The sequence below is a fragment of the Lathyrus oleraceus genome, unplaced genomic scaffold (assembly GCF_024323335.1).
Source record: "Lathyrus oleraceus cultivar Zhongwan6 unplaced genomic scaffold, CAAS_Psat_ZW6_1.0 chrUn0046, whole genome shotgun sequence".
NCBI classification, from domain to species: Eukaryota; Viridiplantae; Streptophyta; class Magnoliopsida; order Fabales; family Fabaceae; genus Lathyrus; species Lathyrus oleraceus.
The window spans coordinates 41,010-61,902 of NW_026112437.1; the positions used below are offsets into that span (position 1 = coordinate 41,010).

The following is a 20,893-nucleotide window of genomic DNA, read 5'->3' on the forward strand; positions in this document are numbered from 1 at the left end:
CTTGATATTTTGAATGAAATATTTTCCATGAGCAATCAAAATGTTTAAAAATTCAAAATGTTGCAAAGATACCCTGAGGGTTCCTTGAAAATCAAAACATTTGCACAAAGCATTTCATGCATCATTCCTGCATAAACAGGTACCTTTTTCTGGTCTTCTGGTTCTAACATCTGCTCTTCATTTATTTTGAAGACAAGCTGACTCACCGGTATTATACGAGAGTCAACTCTGCAAGGATTATGGAGCAATTAGAACAAGAGAACCAGAGTTTGAGAGATGAAGTCGCCAGACTTGGCGCTCTGATGGAGCAACTCCTTGCTGCCCAGAATCAGCCAGCTCCTCAACCAGCAACTCCGGTTCAGCGGACGGTTATATCAGAGATAGCTACTACATCGGTACCAGTCAGTGCCCATCAGCCAAATGCCATGCCTCCCGGTTTTCCTTGGGGGATGCCTCCCGGCTTTATGCCTGATCTGCCAGCTCCTACATTCGCTCAAATGCCGGCATCTAGCCCGGTCCCTATTCCTGTTCCTCCTGTCGTGCATACCATGCCGAGGGTAGACGACACCATTTATCACTCTGAAGCGTCTGAAGGCTCAGATGTACACGAGAAAATGGATGCAATGAACGATCAATTCCTTGAGCTGAGAAAGGAATTGAGAACTCTTAGAGGCAAAGATCTCTTCGGCAAGTCAGCAGCCGAACTTTGCTTGGTTCCCGGTGTGAAAATACCAGTTAAATTCAAGGTCCCAGACTTTGAGAAGTATAAAGGGAACACTTGTCCTTTGGCACACTTGGTCATGTATGCCAGAAAGATGTCCACGCAGACCGACAACGATCAACTCTTGATCCACTACTTTCAAGACAGCTTGTCTGGTGCTGCTCTCCGCTGGTACATGAGCTTGGACAGCGTCAACATCCGCTCTTTCAATGATCTTGGCGAAGCTTTCGTCAAGCAATATAAATACAACGTTGACATGGCGCCTGACAGAGATCAACTCAGGTCTATGTCACAAAAGGACAAGGAGACGTTCAAGGAGTACGCCCAGAGATGGCGTGAGCTGGCAGCTCAAATCACTCCACCATTAGAAGAGAAGGAGATGACCAAGATCTTTCTGAAGACTCTTGGGTCATTTTATTATGAGAGAATGGTGGCCAGCGCTCCCTCTGATTTCACCGAGATGGTGAACATGGGGATGCGTCTTGAAGAAGGTGTCCGTGAAGGACGGTTAGCAAAAGACGACAGTTCTTCCTCTAAACGGTATGGAGCGTTTAAGAGGAAAGAAGGAGAAGCGCATGCTGTGCAGTCTCAGCCAAAGCATCGAAGACCCTCTGTTCAGAGGAAGCCTGCGCATCGTGCCGGACATCAGCACCAGGTTGCTCATGTAGCGCCTGTATTCAAGGATAACGCTCAGCAGTATCAGCATCAGCAGCAATATCCACAACCGCAATATCAACAGCAACAGCAACGTCCACAGCAACAGGCCTACCAGCCTCGTGGAAGTACAACCAATCAAGCTAATATGAACTATGATAGGAAGAAGGTCAGCTTCGACCCTATTCCGATGACATATACAGAGCTTTATCCCTCCTTGTTGGAGAGGAAGTTGGTTTCGCCCAGGGATCCTCCTGCAATTCCTGCAAACCCGCAATGGTGGTACAAACCAGACCAGCATTGTGTCTACCATTCCGGTGCTCCGGGCCACAACGTTGAGAACTGTTTCCCGTTGAAGAGTAAGGTTCAAGACCTTATGAGAAGCGGAATTCTGAGTTTTGAAGACTCCAACCCGAATGTCACCAGGAACCCATTGCCTTCGCATGGGAAATCTGTCAATATGATCCAGGAAGACCTTGGGAAGTACAAGGTGAAGTACATTAGTCATATCCGGCAGTCATTGGTTGGATTACATAAGATGCTGTGTCAGCACAGCTATTTGAAGCATAACCATGACCAGTGCCGCGTCTGCTCGGTCAACCGCTTGGGTTGTGATCAGGTTCGCAAGGAATTGCAAATGATGTTGAATGAAGGTACCATTGAGATTCTCCAGAATCGCAATGTTGATGTCGTTGAGCCCGAAGTGAGTGTCATCTCCCCGGTGTTCAAGTTGCCAGAGCCCGTTGTTATTCGCTATAATAGCAACAAGCCTAAGGCATCCCCTGCTTTGATCATCAAACCAGCTGGCCCTGTGCCGTATTCATCCGACAAAGCCGTACCTTTCAGATATAATCCTGTTGCTGTCCAGGATGGGGTCGAGGTACCTCTGCCGTCTACTTCTGTGACCACTATTGCTGATGTTAGTGGGTTGACCCGAAGCGGTCGTGTGTTTTCTGCACCTGCCAAAGCTCCTGCTGTTGCTTCTGAATCTGTTGAGCGTCCTGTAGGGAATGCTGTGAATGCTCAGAATGAGGCACCTGCTGTTGCCCAACCCTCCTCGTCTGTACAGAAGACTCCTGTTTCTTCAGATGGCCCGAGTGGCATTGTTGATGAAGAATCTGATGAGATGCTGAGGCTCATCAGAAAGAGCGAGTATAATATTGTAGACCAGCTTCTACACACGCCCTCCAAGATTTCCATTCTTTCTCTATTGCTGAATTCAGAACCTCATAGGGAGTCTCTTCAGAAAGTCTTGGACCTGGCGTATGTCGATCACGACGTCACCTTGGAACAATTTGATAGCATTGTTGCAAACATTACCGCTTGCAACACTCTGAGCTTTTGTGACGCTGATCTCCCTGAGGAGGGAAGAGACCACAACATGGCTTTACATATATCTATGAATTGCAAATCTGATGCAATGTCCAATGTACTGGTGGACACTGGATCGTCCCTTAATGTATTGCCAAAATCCACACTCTCTCGTCTGTCATATCAAGGTCCTCCTATGAGGCAGAGTGGGGTTGTTGTTAAAGCTTTTGATGGGTCGCGCAAGACCGTGATTGGGGAAGTTGATCTCCCTATCAAGATTGGACCAAGTGATTTCCAGATCACTTTTCAAGTAATGGATATTCACCCATCATACAGCTGTCTCTTGGGCAGACCATGGATTCACGAGGCTGGCGCCGTGACATCCACCCTACACCAAAAGTTGAAGTTTGTGAAAAACAAGAAATTGGTTGTAGTAGGGGGAGAAAAGGCTCTCCTGGTCAGTAATCTGTCTTCTTTCTCGTACATTGATGCAGAGGATGAAGTTGGAACTCAGTTTCAAGCTTTATCTATTGATAAACCAATCGAGAAGAAGTCTCCTTCATTCACTTCCTACCGTGATGCGAAGCTGGCCATTGAATGTGGTGCCGTTGCTGGATTAGGGAAAGTGCTTGAACTTGAAGATAATCGATCCCGGGATGGCATTGGCTATGGTTCTGGGGCATGCAACGAGCAAGGTCTGTTCACCAGTGGAGGATTCATCCATGCTGATCAACCTGCAGAAGAGGAAGCTGCTGCTATCATTGAAGAAGAAGATGCAGAAGACTTGAACAATTTTGTTATTCCTGGTGGTGTCTGCCACAATTGGGTCGCTGTGGATGTTCCTACAGTTATCCATAGATCAGAGTAATTGTTCATTTTGTTTAAAACCCTTCTCCCATGCCAAAAGGAGAAGTGATGACATTGTTGGCAAAGCATATATACAATGATATTTTCATTCAATTTTTGCATTGTCAAAACATTTGTTTTTCCTTTGTTTTCACTTTTTGCTTTTCTTTATGAAATCAGTGATCACAAAAAACCATAAAAACAAAATAAAAGCTGTAAAAGCAACATTCTTTCATCTGCATAATGATTTGCTTGTTTAAATTCTGAAATTTTTTCTTAACCAAAATCATTATGCAGGTTGATCCTAAAACCCATTGAACATAATGATCCAACGCCATCTCCCAATTTTGAATTCCCTGTATTTGAGGCAGAAGAAGATGACGTTGAAGAGATTCCTGATGAGATCACCCGTCTCCTTGAGCACGAAGAGAAGATCATTCAGCCGCATCTCGAAGACTTGGAAACAGTCAACTTGGGATCTGAAGATTGTGAGCGCCTGGTGAAGATTGGGGCACTTCTTGAAGAGTCTGTTAAGGAAGATTTGATCAGCTTGCTACGAGAATATTCAGATATCTTTGCTTGGTCCTATGAAGACATGCCGGGTTTAGATACAGATATTGTGCAACATTTCCTGCCTTTGAAGCCTGAGTGCGTGCCTGTGAAGCAGAAGCTCAGAAGAACTCATCCAGATATGGCAGTGAAGATCAAAGAGGAAGTTCAGAAGCAAATTGATGCGGGGTTTCTGGTGACTTCGACATATCCTCTATGGGTGGCCAATATTGTGCCTGTTCCTAAGAAGGACGGAAAAGTCCGTATGTGCGTTGATTACAGAGATTTGAATAAAGCTAGCCCAAAAGATGATTTTCCTCTACCACACATTGACATGTTGGTAGACAATACAGCTAAATTCAAAGTCTTTTCCTTTATGGACGGATTTTCCGGATATAATCAAATCAAGATGGCACCAGAGGATATGGAGAAGACAACATTCATCACACCTTGGGGAACATTCTGTTATCGAGTGATGCCCTTCGGTTTGAAGAACGCCGGAGCCACGTATCAACGAGCTATGACTACCTTGTTTCATGATATGATGCACAAGGAGATAGAAGTCTATGTTGATGATATGATTGCTAAGTCCCGAACGGAAGTTGAGCATATTGAGCATTTGTTGAAGCTTTTTCAGCGTTTGAGGAAGTTCAAACTTCGTCTGAATCCGAACAAATGTACTTTTGGAGTCCGTTCCGGCAAGTTGTTGGGTTTTGTGGTAAGTGAAAGAGGTATTGAGGTTGATCCTGCAAAGGTCAAAGCAATACAAGAGATGCCCGCACCCAAAACTGAGAAGCAAGTCCGAGGTTTTCTTGGCCGCTTGAACTACATTTCCAGATTTATATCCCACATGACTGCCACATGTGCGCCGATATTCAAGCTCCTCCGGAAAGATCAGTCTCATGATTGGACCGAGGATTGCCAGAAAGCTTTCGACAGTATCAAGGATTATCTGTCCGAACCTCCGATTTTGTCTCCGCCAGTGGAAGGAAGACCTCTGATTATGTACTTAACAGTTCTTGAAGACTCGATGGGTTGTGTACTCGGTCAACAAGATGAATCAGGGAAGAAGGAGTTTGCTATATACTACCTCAGTAAGAAGTTTACTGATTGTGAGTCTCGGTACTCTATGCTTGAGAAGACGTGCTGTGCTTTAGCTTGGGCAGCTAAGCGTTTGCGCCAGTACATGATTAATCATACAACTTGGTTGATATCCAGAATGGATCCAATTAAGTATATCTTCGAGAAGCCTGCTTTAACTGGGAGGATTGCCCGTTGGCAGATGCTGTTGTCTGAGTATGATATTGAGTATCGAGCTCAGAAAGCTATCAAAGGTAGTATCTTGGCTGACCATCTAGCGCACCAGCCAATTGAAGATCATCAGTCTGTTCAGTATGACTTCCCTGACGAGGAAATTCTGTATTTGAAGATGAAAGATTGCGATGAGCCTACACTTGATGAAGGTCCAGAACCTGGTTCCAGATGGACGATGGTGTTTGATGGCGCTGTTAATCAATATGGAAATGGAATTGGGGCAGTAATCATTAATCCCCAGGGTTCGCACATTCCATTTACAGCAAGGCTAACCTTCAAATGCACGAATAATATGGCGGAGTATGAAGCCTGTATTATGGGACTTGAAGAATGCATTGATTTGAGAATCAAGTATCTTGATGTCTATGGTGATTCAGCTTTGGTTGTCAATCAGATCAAAGGTGAATGGGAGACAAATCAACCAAGTCTCATCCCGTACAGAGATTATGCAAGGAGAATTTCAACTTTCTTCACGGAAGTTGAATTTTATCATATTCCTCGAGAGGATAATCGGATGGCAGATGCCCTTGCAACGCTTGCTTCCATGATTGTTGTCAGATGGTGGAATGATGTCCCCAACATTACTGTGATGCGCTTGGACAGACCCGCTCACATATTTGCAATTGAAGAAGTGAAAGATGACAAGCCTTGGTACTTTGATATCAAGAATTTCCTCCAGAACCAGGTCTACCCGCCTGGGGCATCTGTGAAAGATAGGAAAACTTTGAGAAGGTTGTCAGGCAGTTTCTACCTCAGTGGTGAAGTGCTGTACAAGAGAAATTTTGATATGGTTTTGCTCAGATGCGTGGATAGACACGAAGCAAACCTATTGATGACTGAGGTCCATGAGGGTTCATTTGGTACTCATTCCAATGGACATGCCATGGCTAAGAAGATGTTGAGAGCAGGCTACTATTGGCTGACAATGGAGTCTGACTGTTGCAAGTATGTGAAGAAATGTCACAAGTGTCAAATTTATGCGGATAAGATTCATATTCCTCCGACACTCCTGAATGTGATTTCATCACCATGGCCTTTCTCTATGTGGGGAATCGACATGATCGGCATGATTGAGCCGAAAGCGTCCAACGGACATCGGTTTATTCTCGTAGCAATTGACTACTTCACCAAATGGGTTGAAGCCGCTTCATACGCGAATGTAACCAGACAGGTGGTTGTGAAGTTTATCAAGAATCAGCTGATTTGCCGTTATGGTGTGCCAGAGAGGATCATTACTGATAATGGATCCAACCTGAACAACAAAATGATGGATGAGTTGTGCGCTGAATTCAAGATTGCACACCATAATTCCTCTCCTTACAGACCTAAGATGAATGGGGCTGTTGAAGCTGCTAACAAGAACATCAAGAGAATTATCCAGAAGATGACTGTCACTTACAAAGATTGGCATGAGATGCTGCCATTTGCTTTGCATGGATATCGTACGTCTGTACGCACTTCAACAGGGGCAACCCCTTTCTCTCTTGTTTATGGCATGGAAGCCGTTCTCCCAGTAGAGGTGGAGATCCCATCAATGCGAGTCTTGATGGAAGCCAAGTTGACTGATGCTGAATGGATTCAGAGTCGTTATGACCAGTTGAATTTGATTGAAGAGAAGCGATTAACTGCCATGTGTCATGGTCAGCTATATCAGCAGAGAATGAAGAAAGCATTCGACAAGAAGGTCAAGCCTCGCGTGTTCCGAGAAGGTGACCTTGTGCTCAAGAAAGTTTTGTCTTTTGCGCCCGATTCCAGGGGCAAGTGGACTCCAAACTACGAGGGTCCATATGTTGTTAAGAGAGCCTTTTCAGGCGGTGCTTTGATGCTTACAACAATGGATGGGGAGGATTTCACTCGTCCTGTGAATTCAGATGCAGTTAAGAGATACTTTGCCTAAAAAAAAAAAAAAGTATATGCAAATGAAAAAATAATAAAAAAAAAACAGAATAGCTCGCTAAGTTGAAAACCCGAAAGGGCGGCTTAGGCAAAAATGAGCGTCTCGGTGGAGAACCCGCAAGGGTAATTCAGGCAAAAATTAGAGACTTGAAAAAAAGAATATATTTGCATCCCGCTAGATTGAGTACCTCACTCTGGGGCAATCTAGGCAAAAATTAGGGATTTGGCAAGTAACTGCATCCTGACAAGACTTTCTGGTTCATCAGTCGTCATTTCGTCAGAAGATTCTCGATTCGTCGTCAACTGAAGCTTCGGATACATCGAGATTCAAATTGGTAGAGAAAGGATCATTATGTTCAATGTAGCCCTCTTCCAATATATATCACTGATTTCAAGTTTGTACAGATCTATGGAGTCTTGCCATTTGCAGACTACCATTCCATCAAATCAATTTGAGCTTTTTATCCAAGTTATTTGCACTCTTATTTGTTTCAATTCAACAAATGTTTTGCATGTTTTAAAATTGATAAAAATGTCATTGTTTTAAACAAATCAATTTTTCAAATTTTTGTTTTAAACAAAGTGAATATTCATAAGATTGAAAGGATACTCAAGAATATCTCAGTGCTCTCCCGAGGGTGGCATGATTCCCAACAGGTAAGACATTCGTTCATATTCCTGGTTTGGTGGTATCTTCTTTCTTCAGATCTTTGTTGGGGTTGTTCCTCAAACAAAGTTGTTGTTGGGGCTGTTCCCCGGTACAGTCGCAAGTGATTTGTTGTTGAAGACTTCGTTTTCTCCATCAGCAGTTTTCCCTAGCATGGGTGTTTTCCTTATAGAAGTTTCGGCGGTTGATGGTTTGCTACCTTGGTGCCCCGTCACTTTCTCCAGTGGGTCGTATGCCCCAGACTTTATTTGTCTCCTCAGCACAGCCATGAGTAGAGCTGTTATTGATACTCCCCTCGGAGTTGCGAGAAGAGCTGTTATTAATATCCCCACCAGGGTTGCAAGTGGATTTGTTACCGCTTTTTCCCCATGCGGTGTGCCAGCAGGATTTGTCTGTGTCCTCAGCATGATCGTTTTCTTTTTGAAGACTCGGTAAGTCAGTGGTTTGATACCCGGTACTTTACCTTTTTCCCGGCGAAGTCGTCTGTGGAATTGTTGCTATCTCTCCATCAGAGTTATTCTCTTCAGCAGAGCAGGATTTATTTTCCTGAGCAGTTTTGATTTGGGTTGACATCCCAGTATTACAATCATCTTTTCCTCAGCTTAGCCTGCAGAATGTTTGTTGTGGCAGTTTTGCCTGTTGAATACTCTTTCAATCCCCAGTATGGTCGGATGATGGCTTTTGCCTCCAGTGAACGGATTTGATTTCCTGACTGTTTGCGATCCCCAGTAGAGTGGCTTATATTGCAGAATCTACTCGTTGTGATCAGTTCGCTGTGTATTCTCCCCAAGTGGAGTGGTTTGTTGCAGAATATATTTATTTGATCTGTCCTCCCTCAGTGGTTTATTCCCAAGAGAGTAGCCGACAGTTTTCCCCAATAGAGTTGCTTATGCAGTTAGATTCTATCTGGATGATATCGTTCTCCCTCAGTGGGTTTTCCCCCGGCGGAGTTGTGTGGATTTGCTTCTACAGCAGTTTGTGCTTGTGCAGTGCACCTTTTGTTTCTCAGTTAACACTGAGATTCCCTGCAGATACTTTGGGACTTCTCTTGTTCCCCTACGGATTTGTCTTGGTGGCTGTTTTGCCCGTTGCGACTTTCTGTGCCCTGATTGGGTTGTTTCCCGATATCTTTGGTTCTCTGCTTCTTCAGCAGTACCTGCAGATCTTTGCTTTTCAGCATGTGGATCTCCGCAGATTGGCTCTCCAGTTGGTTTTTCCCCTGGAAGTATAATACCGGACGTTTGTTCCTGAACCTGTTTGTGTTAGAATTGTCTGTTTTGTCAGCATTCATCAAACATAAATCACGCATATTCATGCATATTCATAAAACATTCAGATATTCATGTTGCATGTCTCGCCATATATCTTTTGTTTGCCGTGTCTCCTGCTATGGTGATATAGATCTCTTTACAGATCTCCCCAAGCAGATGTTGGGTGTTTAAATCTCTCCATATAGAGTCAACCCCATAAGCAGAAAATGTCTGTCTTTTCTTCTGCAGTTCCCCACTGAGATATATCCTCGTGGATGACGGTTTCTTCCGTTTCCTCCCAACACATATATTGGGATGGATTTTCCTATTTGAGTTATATCCTCATTAGGACGTGTCTTTATTCAGTCGGTCTCTTCGGATCATTCCCGAATTGGCTATTTGTCAGATATCTTGTACTTCCCAGTGGGTTGTTCCCCAGCGGAATGTTTTTGGGCCTCTACCCTCATAACCGGTAGTTGTAAGTCCTATTATTTCCTGGCTTTCTTAACAGAATTTGTGGTTATACACCTTTTATTCTCCAGCCAGAGGTTTTGGTTTTCTACCTACTACCCGGTAGTTGTAAATCCTTTTTCCCTGCTCTTCAGCAGTTTGTGGTTTGTTATAAACCCTATCTTGGTTTCCCGTGCGGATTTGTGATTTGTTCTATCCCCACGCGGAGTTGTTGGTCTTCTACCCCGTATTCGGTAGATGTAAACCCTAATTTTGTGGTTATCTTCATTCAATATTTGATGATGATTTTCCTTTTGCTTGTATAAGTTGCTCAGATCAGCACTTATATCCCTAGCAAGTCTTTTATGGATAATTGCCGTATGCTAGCAATTTTATCCCCAGTGGGTCTTTTCACCGTATGCTAGTGATTTGTTCCCCGGATCATTGGTTGTACACCAATGCATCCCCAGCTAGTCTTCTGTCGATAATTGCCGGATGCTTGCAATTTATCCTCAGCAGTTCGCCTTTCATTTACCCTTTTGTTGGTAATGTCTGTTGCTCTTTTGATTGGTTATCATTATATACCTAATTTGGTATCCCGATACCTTTCTTTTCGGTTGATTTATCCTTTGTTAACCCAGTAACCGGTTGCGGATAGTCTTCCATGCGAGTATATTATTCACGGTCTGCCGGTAATGAATAATATATCTCATGCACTCTTCAGTCGAAACCTTTTGTGTTTCCCCAGTCGAGTAAGATTCGTTATTTCCCTTTGCGGAGTCGAATATTTCTTTATTGTCGGATAATTGCCGGATGCTTGCAATTTATCCCTTTGAGTTGTCTTTCGTTTACCCGTATGCTTGGTATCGATTGTCTCTCTTTTTGGTTAGTCACCTATTATATACCCAGTAACCGGTATCTCTGGTGTCTTTTCCTTGCGAGTTTATTATTCACGGTCTGCCGGTAATGAATAATATATCTCATGCGCTCTTTAGTTGGAATCCTTTGTTGATTTTCCCCAACTGAGCAAGATTCGTATTCTTTGTAGAATCGAATAGCCATCCTTTAACCAGTTTGTGTTTCGGATGATGAGTGTTTTGGAAGTGAAAACCAATTCACGTTTTCGGTAGATCACCTATTATATACCCAGTAACCGGTATCTCTGGTGTTTCTTACCATGCGAGTTTATTATCTACGTTCTGACGGTAATAGATAATATATCTCATGCGAGTATCTTATCCACGGTCTGCCGGTAATGGATATTATATCTCATGCACTCTTTGGGTTTGTGTCCCCATTTGAGTAAGATTCGTTTTCCCATTGTGGATTCGAATATCCATCCTGTAAGTCGATTTGCTTTTTCAAGCCCTCCTTTCGGATGATGAGTGTTTTGGAAGTGAAAACCAATTCACGATTTCGGATTTTATCCTTAAAACAACCCAGTAACCGGTTCAGGATAATTTTCCTTTCGAGTATATTATTCACGGTCTGCCGGTAATGAATAATATGTCTCATCTGAGTATTCTATCCACGTTCTGACGGTAATGGATATTATGTCTCGTTCACTCTTGGGTCAATCTTTTGATTGTTTTCCCCTCAGAGTAAGATTCATTTTCCTTGTGGAATTGAATGTCCATCCTATAAACAAGTTTGCTTTTCTAGCTCTCTTCAGGATGATGAGTGTTTTGGAAGTGAAATCCAATTCACGCTTTGGTCGGTCACCTATTATATACCCAGTAACCGGTATCATTGGTGTTCCCTCCTTTCTGCTCCCTATTATGACCTCGGTCCCCCTGTGGAGTCAGATTCTCCTGAGTTTGTTACCCTTATGCCTGGTAACAACTCACTTTCTTTGTTGCTTCCCCAGTGGAACCTTTTCTGTTGCTTCTCCTCAGGAGTCAGCTTGTGTCTTTCCAATGGATTTATTTTCCATTTGGAATTCTTTTCCCCAGTGTGAGTCCTTCACTCCACAGAGAGTTCTCCAATCTGTTTTCTGTTTTTTCTAATCAGAGTCGTGTCTTGTTCACGTTATGTCAGTTTTGTTTTTCCCCAGTTTAGAGTCGTGTCTTGTTCACACATTTCTTTTTCTTTTATTATCCCCATAGAGTCTTGTCAGAGTCTCTGTTCCTGGTGAGTGTACTACTCCGATGGATCGTCTTTTCTTCTGTGTGAATCATATTCCCCACAGAATTTGTGTCTTTTGCATACATACATTCGCATCATGAGGTCTCTTAGGGACCAAAATTTGTCTCATTACTGTTATTTAAGCCCATTCTACCGCGTCGAGATGAAGATTTCTAAACTTCACTTCTCCGGCTAGAATGACCTTAAATAGGGGCATCTGTAAGACCCCAATTTTGGGCCCTAAGATCCCTCATGGCCCATATCATTCATATCATAACCTCAAGGATCAATGCATGCCTTTGCTTTCCTCTTAGTGGATAGATTGCCTTGTGGGTTTGTTTCTTGATCACCAAGCATACTTTGCATTTGTATATCTTTGCTTTCATATGTTTATCATTCAAAAAGTACAAAAATATTGTCAGTCTAACCTTGTTGCTTGCAGTGGAAGCAATCATCAGCAATTAGGTCAAAGATGGTCAACAGTCAGTCAAAGCAATGGATGGTGGCCATTCTTGCAGAATTTGGGCACCATTGGTCAATAATCAAAGGTTCATACAACTTGAGACATCATTTGAAGTCAAGTTCTCAAGGATTTAGGGTTTGGAATTCATCAGAAGTGGTTCAGTCATCCAAAACCCTAGAAAAGTCAAACTTGGTCAACAGTTGATTTAATCAGAGATTTGATGGATAGAATTGATCTGAAAGAGTTCATTCATGCTTGTATAAGCCTCATCTATCATGTCAAACCTCATCATGGAAGAAAATCAAGCCAATCAGAAAATTTTCCAGAAATAGAAAGTGGACCTGTAATTTCAACTGCCAAAAATGGAAACTTCTTGATCTTAAACTTGCATCATGATACAAGCTTCAAATGAATTTTTGCCCAACATGAAAGTTGAAGATCTTGTCTTCCCATTTTCAAAAAGTCCAAGAACATCAAAATCCCATGTGTGGTTGTCAAGATATGATCTAATCATTTTCACCAAATTTTGAACTTCAACAAGCCATATCTCTCAAACCATAAGGCCAAATTTGGTGGGGTTTTTTCCTACACACCACATTTTTCATCCTCTTTCCAAAAATATAAATTTCATAACCTAAAACCTTGCCAATCAAAATGGCATTTTTGGACCTTTTGCATTTAAATTCAAAGTTTGACCAAACTTTGACTTTTTGAGTTTTTGACTTTTTCTTGATTTGGTCAATTGGGAAATGTTCCATATATCATTTATGATTTGTTCCAAGCCTAAAATCATAACCATACCACCATTACACCATCATTTTTAACCAAAATGCAAAAACTTGAAAATTGGCATTTGGTTTCAAATAAAGGGAAACAAAGTACAGCAGTACATGTATAACCAAAAACAGCAAAACATGTTGTCCTTCTGCAGCTTGTGCCCAGCCCAAATTCTCAGCAAAAACACACCTCCACTTCATTTGTACATAACTAGCAATTTGGCAAATGGTTTCATAAAAAAGCAAAGCAAGGACAGCATTCATGAAACAACCAAAACAGCAATTACTTAAATGATTTGCAGCTGTTTGCAAGGCCCAGCTCGTACAGCATTGCACCCTCCCATATCCACTTACACAAAGTTAGCAAAATGGCAATTGGTTTTCATTAAGCTAAATCAACTTAGCACTTGGATTAATAATGTTAAACAGACCTTTATAAGGCCATTTGCTGTCAAATAAACCCTAGTGTTCACAGCCTCCACAGAGAAAAAACCCTCATTCTCTCTTCTTGCATTTTTGGCAATTGGCTTTTTTCTGCCAAACCCTTGAAAACCCTCGAATAACCTTGATTCCTCCATCATCTAAACATCATTTGGGATTGTTTTGCACATCATTTCTCAACTGTAATCCTCTTTCAAGCTCTGCATCTTCAAAGGACCTTTAATGGCAAGATGATATTTGAAGGGCTCCAAGTGTTCTCGAGCTAGAAAAGCTTCAGCATCCATCACTACAAAGCCTGAGCATCACCTGTTTGCACCTAAATCATCCAATACACCACTGTTTCAACTATTTCTTCGAAACCAAGTAAGTTATCGACTTCCCTCATATGCCTTGCTATGCTATGTTTATGAAAGGTCTTGGTATGCTAGTTTCAATGCATTTTGTTTCGAATGAAATGGTTGTAACATGAGGGAGAAATCTGAACTTTCATTTCTATGTCCAAAGGCATTTTTTATCGAATTGGGGTAATCATGATAAATTGAAGAAAAGGGATGTTATCTTATGCTTGTATTTGTGTTGTTGAAGCTTTTGGTATGCTTATTATAGTTTCCTGGAAGTTTTGATTATGATGGATTGTTGGTAATGATACCCTGTTGCTCATGCTTTTTGTCTGCCCAGAATTCCCATGGTTGTGTTGGTTCTGTTGTTAGCTAAATGTTGTTTAATAATGATACTTCATGGCCATGCTTTATCATTGTTGCTGCTGTTATGTTGGTTCTGTTATGCACTGTTGTGTGGTTTAGGTGAATCATGTTTTGTTTGATGCTTGGTTGAAATCATGCTTGTGGATTACATAAAATGCCTTGCTGTGTGAAACCTACCCTGCACCAGATTTTTCTATGATCATGCTTGTGTATTGCTGAATGATGTGCTGTTGTCGGGTTGCTTGCTATGAGAACATGATACCAAGGCCTTGCTGTTGTGATTGCTTGCCCGAATTTTATGTGATGATGTTGTTGAACCATGCTTGCTATAACCTGTTGTCCATGTGCTATTGTTGGATTTTTATTGTAACTGCTTGATGATGAGTGCACTGTTGTATTGAACCAAATATCATGTTCAGAAAATTCAATGTGAAATATGTTATGTGCTGTTGCATGCTGTTGTTCATGTTTTGGTGTTATAATAATGATGAATGTGTGATTGGTGATGAACCATGTTGCTGCTACTGCTGAACCTTACTGCAGTTTAGAAAACCCTCATGAATTGCATTTGAATGCTGTTGATTGTGCCTATTTGGATTTGTCTGTGTGATGATGAACATTGTTGATTACAAATGCCTGGCTGCTGTTTCTAAAACTTGAGCTGCCCAGAATTTCTCATTTTGTTTGTTTTGGCATGTTGTTTGTGGTTCCCACTGCCATGCTATTTGGATGTCACATGTTGATATTGAATTGTGAAGAAACCATTGCCTTGCTGCTGGCTGATGTTGTTTTCTTGGTGCTGTTTATGGGTTTGTCGAGTTAATGATGAGTTTGAATGTTGTTGCCATGTGAAATCCCAATGCTGCTGTAGTTGAAACCTTGGTCCTTTCCATAAATCATGACTTTATGTATGCACTAGTTTGGCTGATGTTATTGTTTGTGATTATGTGATTGATTTCATGGCTATGCTATTACATTGTGTTTGGTCTGCTATTGAATTTGACATACCACTGCTATGCATTGCCCTGCTGTTGTTTGTTTGCTTGTTGGTTGGAACTTCAATTGAGGATGATTTTGATAAACACATTATGCTGTTTTGAACCTTATAAACACTGCCTAAAATCCATTTGATTGCTGTATGCTGTCAACCTGCTTACTGCATAAACCTCACCCATACCATGCTGTTGGTTAATGTTTGTTTGGTTGATGATTGATGTTACATAAGTACATATGCCATGCTACCTATGTGCTTTTGCTTGGTTTGCTGTTGGATGATAATGATGTTTGTATGTTGTTGAAATTGTTGGTCGAGTTTGTATGCTGCTTTTGTGCTATGCCTTTGCCATGATAAAACTTTGCTGCAGTTTAAAACCTTATGAACATGCTTAGAGAATCTATATGAGCCATGTCGAATGCTTGTTGCTATGTGCTGTTGTTTCTAAAACCATAAACCCCTGCTGTTCATGAGCTTCACCTGTTTTAATTTCCAGAAATTTGAACGTTGTGTTTTGGTTAGTATCGATTGATGCTCCTGTACCAATGTCCTGCTAAATGATATGCTGTTGGGTGATGGTCGATTTTTTTGTTTTGATGTCGATGAACCATGAACATGAAATTGATGCTGCTATTGCTGTTTTGAACTTGGCCCAGAAATCCATGCTGTTTATATACTGTCATGTGCTGTTGTTTTGTTTATGATCCTGCTGCCATGCTAAAACCATGCTGCAATTTTGAAACATGTTGTTGCTTTTGTTTGTTCAATTTGATATGATGATTGATGAACATGATGCTATGCTGCTATGTGCTGTTGTTTGTGTTGCTTGCTGATTGAATGATGAACATTAATGGTGGTTGCATGCTGTTTGTTTTTGATGATTACATAATGATGATGAATGCTGTTTGCTTGCATTGTTGGCCATGCTGTTGTAAAACCCTAAGGGGTTTATGAGAAAAACCAGAATTTGCATGATTGGATGTATTGGGTCGCATATGATTGTTATGCTGCATACTGCTGTTTGTTGGTTGTTGTTCATGAGCATAAGTTTGAAGCATGCCTGGCTGTTAAAACCCTAAGGGTTATGATGAACCCAGAAAACTCGAAGCCCATTGGCTGTTGCTGCGCATGCCACTGTTCCATTGGCTGGGAGCCAATGAGAACATTCCGTTTTCTCCCCTGAAGCGCAGTCGTTTCACTAAGTGACTGCACTATTTACACCAATGCCACCCGTTGACTTGTTTGACCATCTTGCCATGCTAGCTTGCTCATATTTCATCCAATATTTCACCCAATTTCACAAATCATTTTCTCCTTCGTTTTTCATCAAAAAATTACGAAATTTTTCGCACATGTTCACAAATGAGTCTAGAATTTAATTGTGAATTTTAATTAATTTTCCATTGGTTGGTTTTTAATTGACAATTATTTTCTCAACATGTGCGCATGAATGATACCCTTGGCCATTTCAATTGTGAAATTCTCATGTTGCATCCAATGAGCTTGAAATTTTTTGTGGTGAAACTACACACATTGACTTTCATTTCCATATAGAGTTTGTGCATTTATCATTTGTGGATTGATAGTTATGATTTTTTGAAGTTGTGTGTTGCATTTGGTGCTATACCATGATCATGCATTTTCACAATTTTTGCTCACATGCTTCCTCTTATCCAAATCACTTGAAATTTTGCATGAATGATCCCTTGTATGTCTAATTGATGTATGAATTTTCTTGGAATTAATCTTGCTGTTTTCCATTTGATTAAGAATTTTCTTCCATATGTGGTCATTTGTTGACTTTTTGTGCTATGCCTTGCCAAATCTTTTGTGAAATTCTCAAATCTTATTGTATGATCATGAAATTTCATATGTGATAACTAGACATCTCAAGCTTTGCATTGGTATTAACCTCATTCATTTCTCTTCTGTTTTCAAATTGATATGATTTTTTGAAGTTGACCCATGCTTGTTGACTTTCACCATGCTTACTTGAATTTGGTTTGATTTCATGATTTTACTTGACTGCCTTCCTCTCATCCAAATGCCATGAAATTTTGCATGTATACCATGTTAGATGTTAGGATTGAGTGTGATTTATTTCATGATTTTTGAAAATGTTTGAGTTGACTTTTGAATGAAGTCTTTGCTGTTGACTTTTATATGCTTCTTTTGCTATGCTTTGCATCCTTTTGCATATGAAATGACCATGATCCATGATTTTATTATGAACCCAATTGAGAATGCTTCTTGAATGTTCAAACTTGGTTTGGGTTGACTTTTGTTTGCTGCCTTGGCCTTTTTCTTTCATTTTTGACCCTAGGCTAGTCCTAGTGGTCTTCTAAGCTTATGTTGAGTTCATCTGTTTCAGGTTAAGCACCAATGCCTTAAGGATCATTCAAATGTGATTGAATTTGATTGTTTGCCACATGCTAACCCTTGTTTTGTAGGTGACTCATATGCTTGAGTCTTTGTGCCTTGCACAATTGGTCCCTCTGTGGTTGACTTTTGGGTTTATCTTTTGATTTTGACTGTTGACTTGTTTACTAATGAGTTTGACTTTTGCAGGTGCTTTAGTTGCTTAAGTTCTTTGAACTTGCTTGCTTGCTTTGCTTTTTAGCATTTGCTTTGAGGTATAATTATTTCTTCTTCATGTAGTCTGGAGACCCGGTCTGTTATTTGACCGGGCAAACTGTCTGAAGTCCTCCTTAAGAGGCAATGCCTGTGTTTGTTTAAATTTGTCCTAAGCAGGAAAAGTCCTCATTTGAGGCAATTGGTGGAAGGTAGGGATAAGCAATCTATCCCCCACTATCCAGTGTGTCCTCTCTTTGCTCCCAGTACCTGGTTGAAGCAATGAGATAAATACCCAAGATCTAATCGAGTCAATAATGTGGAGAGAGTTCCTACTTTCTGAACTCCCACACTTTCTTTGATGCTCTCTCTGATTTGAGATTGAAGCAATGAGGCACACCCCTCATCTCCTATTCATCTGCTTCACCTGAGTCCCTCAATGGCCAGGTTAAGAGCAACCCTTACCTATTACAGTGGACTGTTAAAGTCAAACCCTCTTGTGTGAGCCCCCCATTGTTTGGCTATAGAGTGTGCTGTTTGATATTCATTGCTTGATTGATTGCTTCATATGCACTTGCTTGCCTGTATGCTATGCATTTATCATCATCATCAATTGCCATTAATGCATGATCATCTCATTTATCTTTGTGATGCTATCATTGTTGTTTGCCCATTGAGGACAATTGTAAGTCCATTGCTTTGGCATTTGCTCCTGTGATATGGAAGGATAGAGTGTAAGACCTCATTGGTCACTCATATCTTCTGTTTATCTGTGTGTATGTGAGGATACAGTTATAAGTCCCTGTAAGTTGGCGTCTGTTATCCTGTGATCATAATTTGATCTGTTTGATTTGTATGTGAGGATACAGTTATAAGTCCCTGTAAGTTGGCATCTGTTATCCTGTGATCATAATTTGGATCTGTTTGATTTGTATGTGAGGTTGCAGTTATAAGTCCCTGTAAGTTGGCATCTGCTTTCCTGTGATCATAGTTTGTTTCATCTGTTTGTATGAGAGGTTGCAATTATAAGTCCCTGTAAGTTGGCATTTGCATTCCTGTGATCATATTGTTGCTTCTGTACTTGTATGTGAGGATCCATTGTAAGTCCCTGTGATGTGGCATTGGATTTCCTGTGAGCATACTGTGGAGTTAACCTAAGTCCAGATAAATTGGCAGTTGACTTCCATATTTCATCTTTGCTTTTCTTTTGAGGAGATTAGTGTAAGTCCATTGAGTGGCTTCTGATATCCTGTTCTGTTTTAGGAGACTGGTGTAAATCCATTTATTGGTATCCGGTATCCGCTTTTATTTCTTTGCCTGTGGAGATTAGTGTAAGACCATTGAGTGGCATCTGATATCCCGTTTTGTTTTAGGAGATTGGTATAAGACCATTGATTGGCATCCGATATCCGCTTTTTTTTGCTTTGCTTGTTTATTATTGCCATTGCTATTCCAAAGGACACACTTGAATCATCTGCTATATGATTTCAAGAAGTGAACCTTCTAAGAAGTTTTACAATCCATCTTCATCCATTCATCATTCATTACGTCTTAGAACCTTTTCACACTTCATCTTTTAAACTTGACATAAGTTTTGTGCAAACATTTTCATGTTTTCTAACTAAAAACCTGGACTCAAGTCCTTGACCTTTTTTCAAAACTTCATTCTCATAATACTTATTTGAATTGATCTTAATCATACTTTGACTCCATTTTCATAATCATAATCAGTAACTTCACTCATTCACTTGTTTTGGCTTTGTCCATTAATCTTTTCATACATGAGCTATAGGTTTGATTTATCTTAGTGGTTGATGTTAATCTCACCTTCTGTCTTTAGTGATTGAATTGTAAGCCTTCCTTGCCTATTATAGGGTTAACCCCTCCCTGGCAAGTTGAAGCTGTTCTCACATGGTGGACGTTGTTGTTTGTATAAGGTTGAGTTTTCTCCCGTGGATAACGTAAGACCTAGGGTTTGTGTTTAAAATTGAACCTAACCCACTTTTGGAAATCTTTTAGCCGAACTACGGCGTTCTGATCCTTACCTTTGATGGAAGGTACGTAGGCAACGGGTTCATCCGTTCGAACCCAATAACCCAATAATAATAAAACTTGTATATTCTTTTCTCACCATCCCAATCATGTTTGCACAATCTTTATGTCATAATAAATAATAATCTTTTACAACAAGTGTGAAAAGGGCTCCCTAGGAGTACCTAGGACGTAGTGGGTGCCTAACACCTTCCCATTGCGTAATTTACCCCTTACCCAGAATCTCTGATCTTTTTATTAGTTTTCTACGTGTAAAACTTCTTAGGCTTTTGTTCGCTTTTTAGCCAGTCCTTTGGATAAATAAAAGTGCGGTGGCGACTCGAAAATTTCAATGTATCTCTTAGCTTATGATTTAATCGATAGATCATATAGCGACGAATACACCGCTACAATAACCACAAAGAAATTCACAGCTCTGAAATAGCAAAATGGAAAAGGTATAGAAATACCTGAGATGAAGATCATCGGAAGCCACAAGAGGAAGATCATTGGGAAGAGGAGGAGAAGGAACCCCGTCGGAAGCCGTAAGAGGATTGCCGTCGGGAGGAGGAGGCGAATGTCGTTGGGAGGAGGAGGAACACGGACGGGAGCCACAAGAGGAAAGTCGTTGGGAGGAGGAGTAACGCCGTCGGGAGCTGCAAGAGAAACACTGACAGGAGCAGCAAGAGGAACGCCGTCGGGAGCCACAAGAGTAACACCTTCAAGAGCAGAAAGAGGAACGCCGTCGGGAGCAACAAGAGAAACACCTTCGAGATCCGCAAGAGGAACACCGCCGGGAGTGCCTCCCAACCCTAACATTTCATCCGCCAAGCGAGATGGTCCACTCAAAAGAATGGAGAGTTTTGGGTCATCCTTGCGCATCCGACGCCATTTTTGCTATACATATCAAAATGGAAAATAAAAACACAAAACAGTGACAAAACAGATCTCAATAAAAGCAAAAATTAAACTCTAATAAAAGAAATAAAGTTATGGCGATAAAAAATCATTACCCGTAGCACCTCTGTTTTGGTATCCGGTGGAAATCGGAAATCCTCGTCAGCGATGATTCTTGTCCATTTCTTTCTATGGCTGTTATGGCGATAAACGCCACGTTTCAGATCGAGTTCG

The 20,893-nt window shown here is 41.1% G+C and overlaps 1 protein-coding gene across 1 annotated transcript in view; it reads right to left on the reverse strand.

Moving 5' to 3' along the window:
• Positions 1–20,893, reverse strand: part of LOC127112148 (uncharacterized) — a 66,464-nt gene that overhangs the window by 40,493 nt on the left and 5,078 nt on the right. Inside the window, exon 6 of the mRNA XM_051046271.1 lies at positions 20,233–20,481. Coding sequence (XP_050902228.1) covers positions 20,233–20,481 — 249 coding nt within the window. The remainder of the gene's footprint in view (positions 1–20,232; positions 20,482–20,893) is intronic.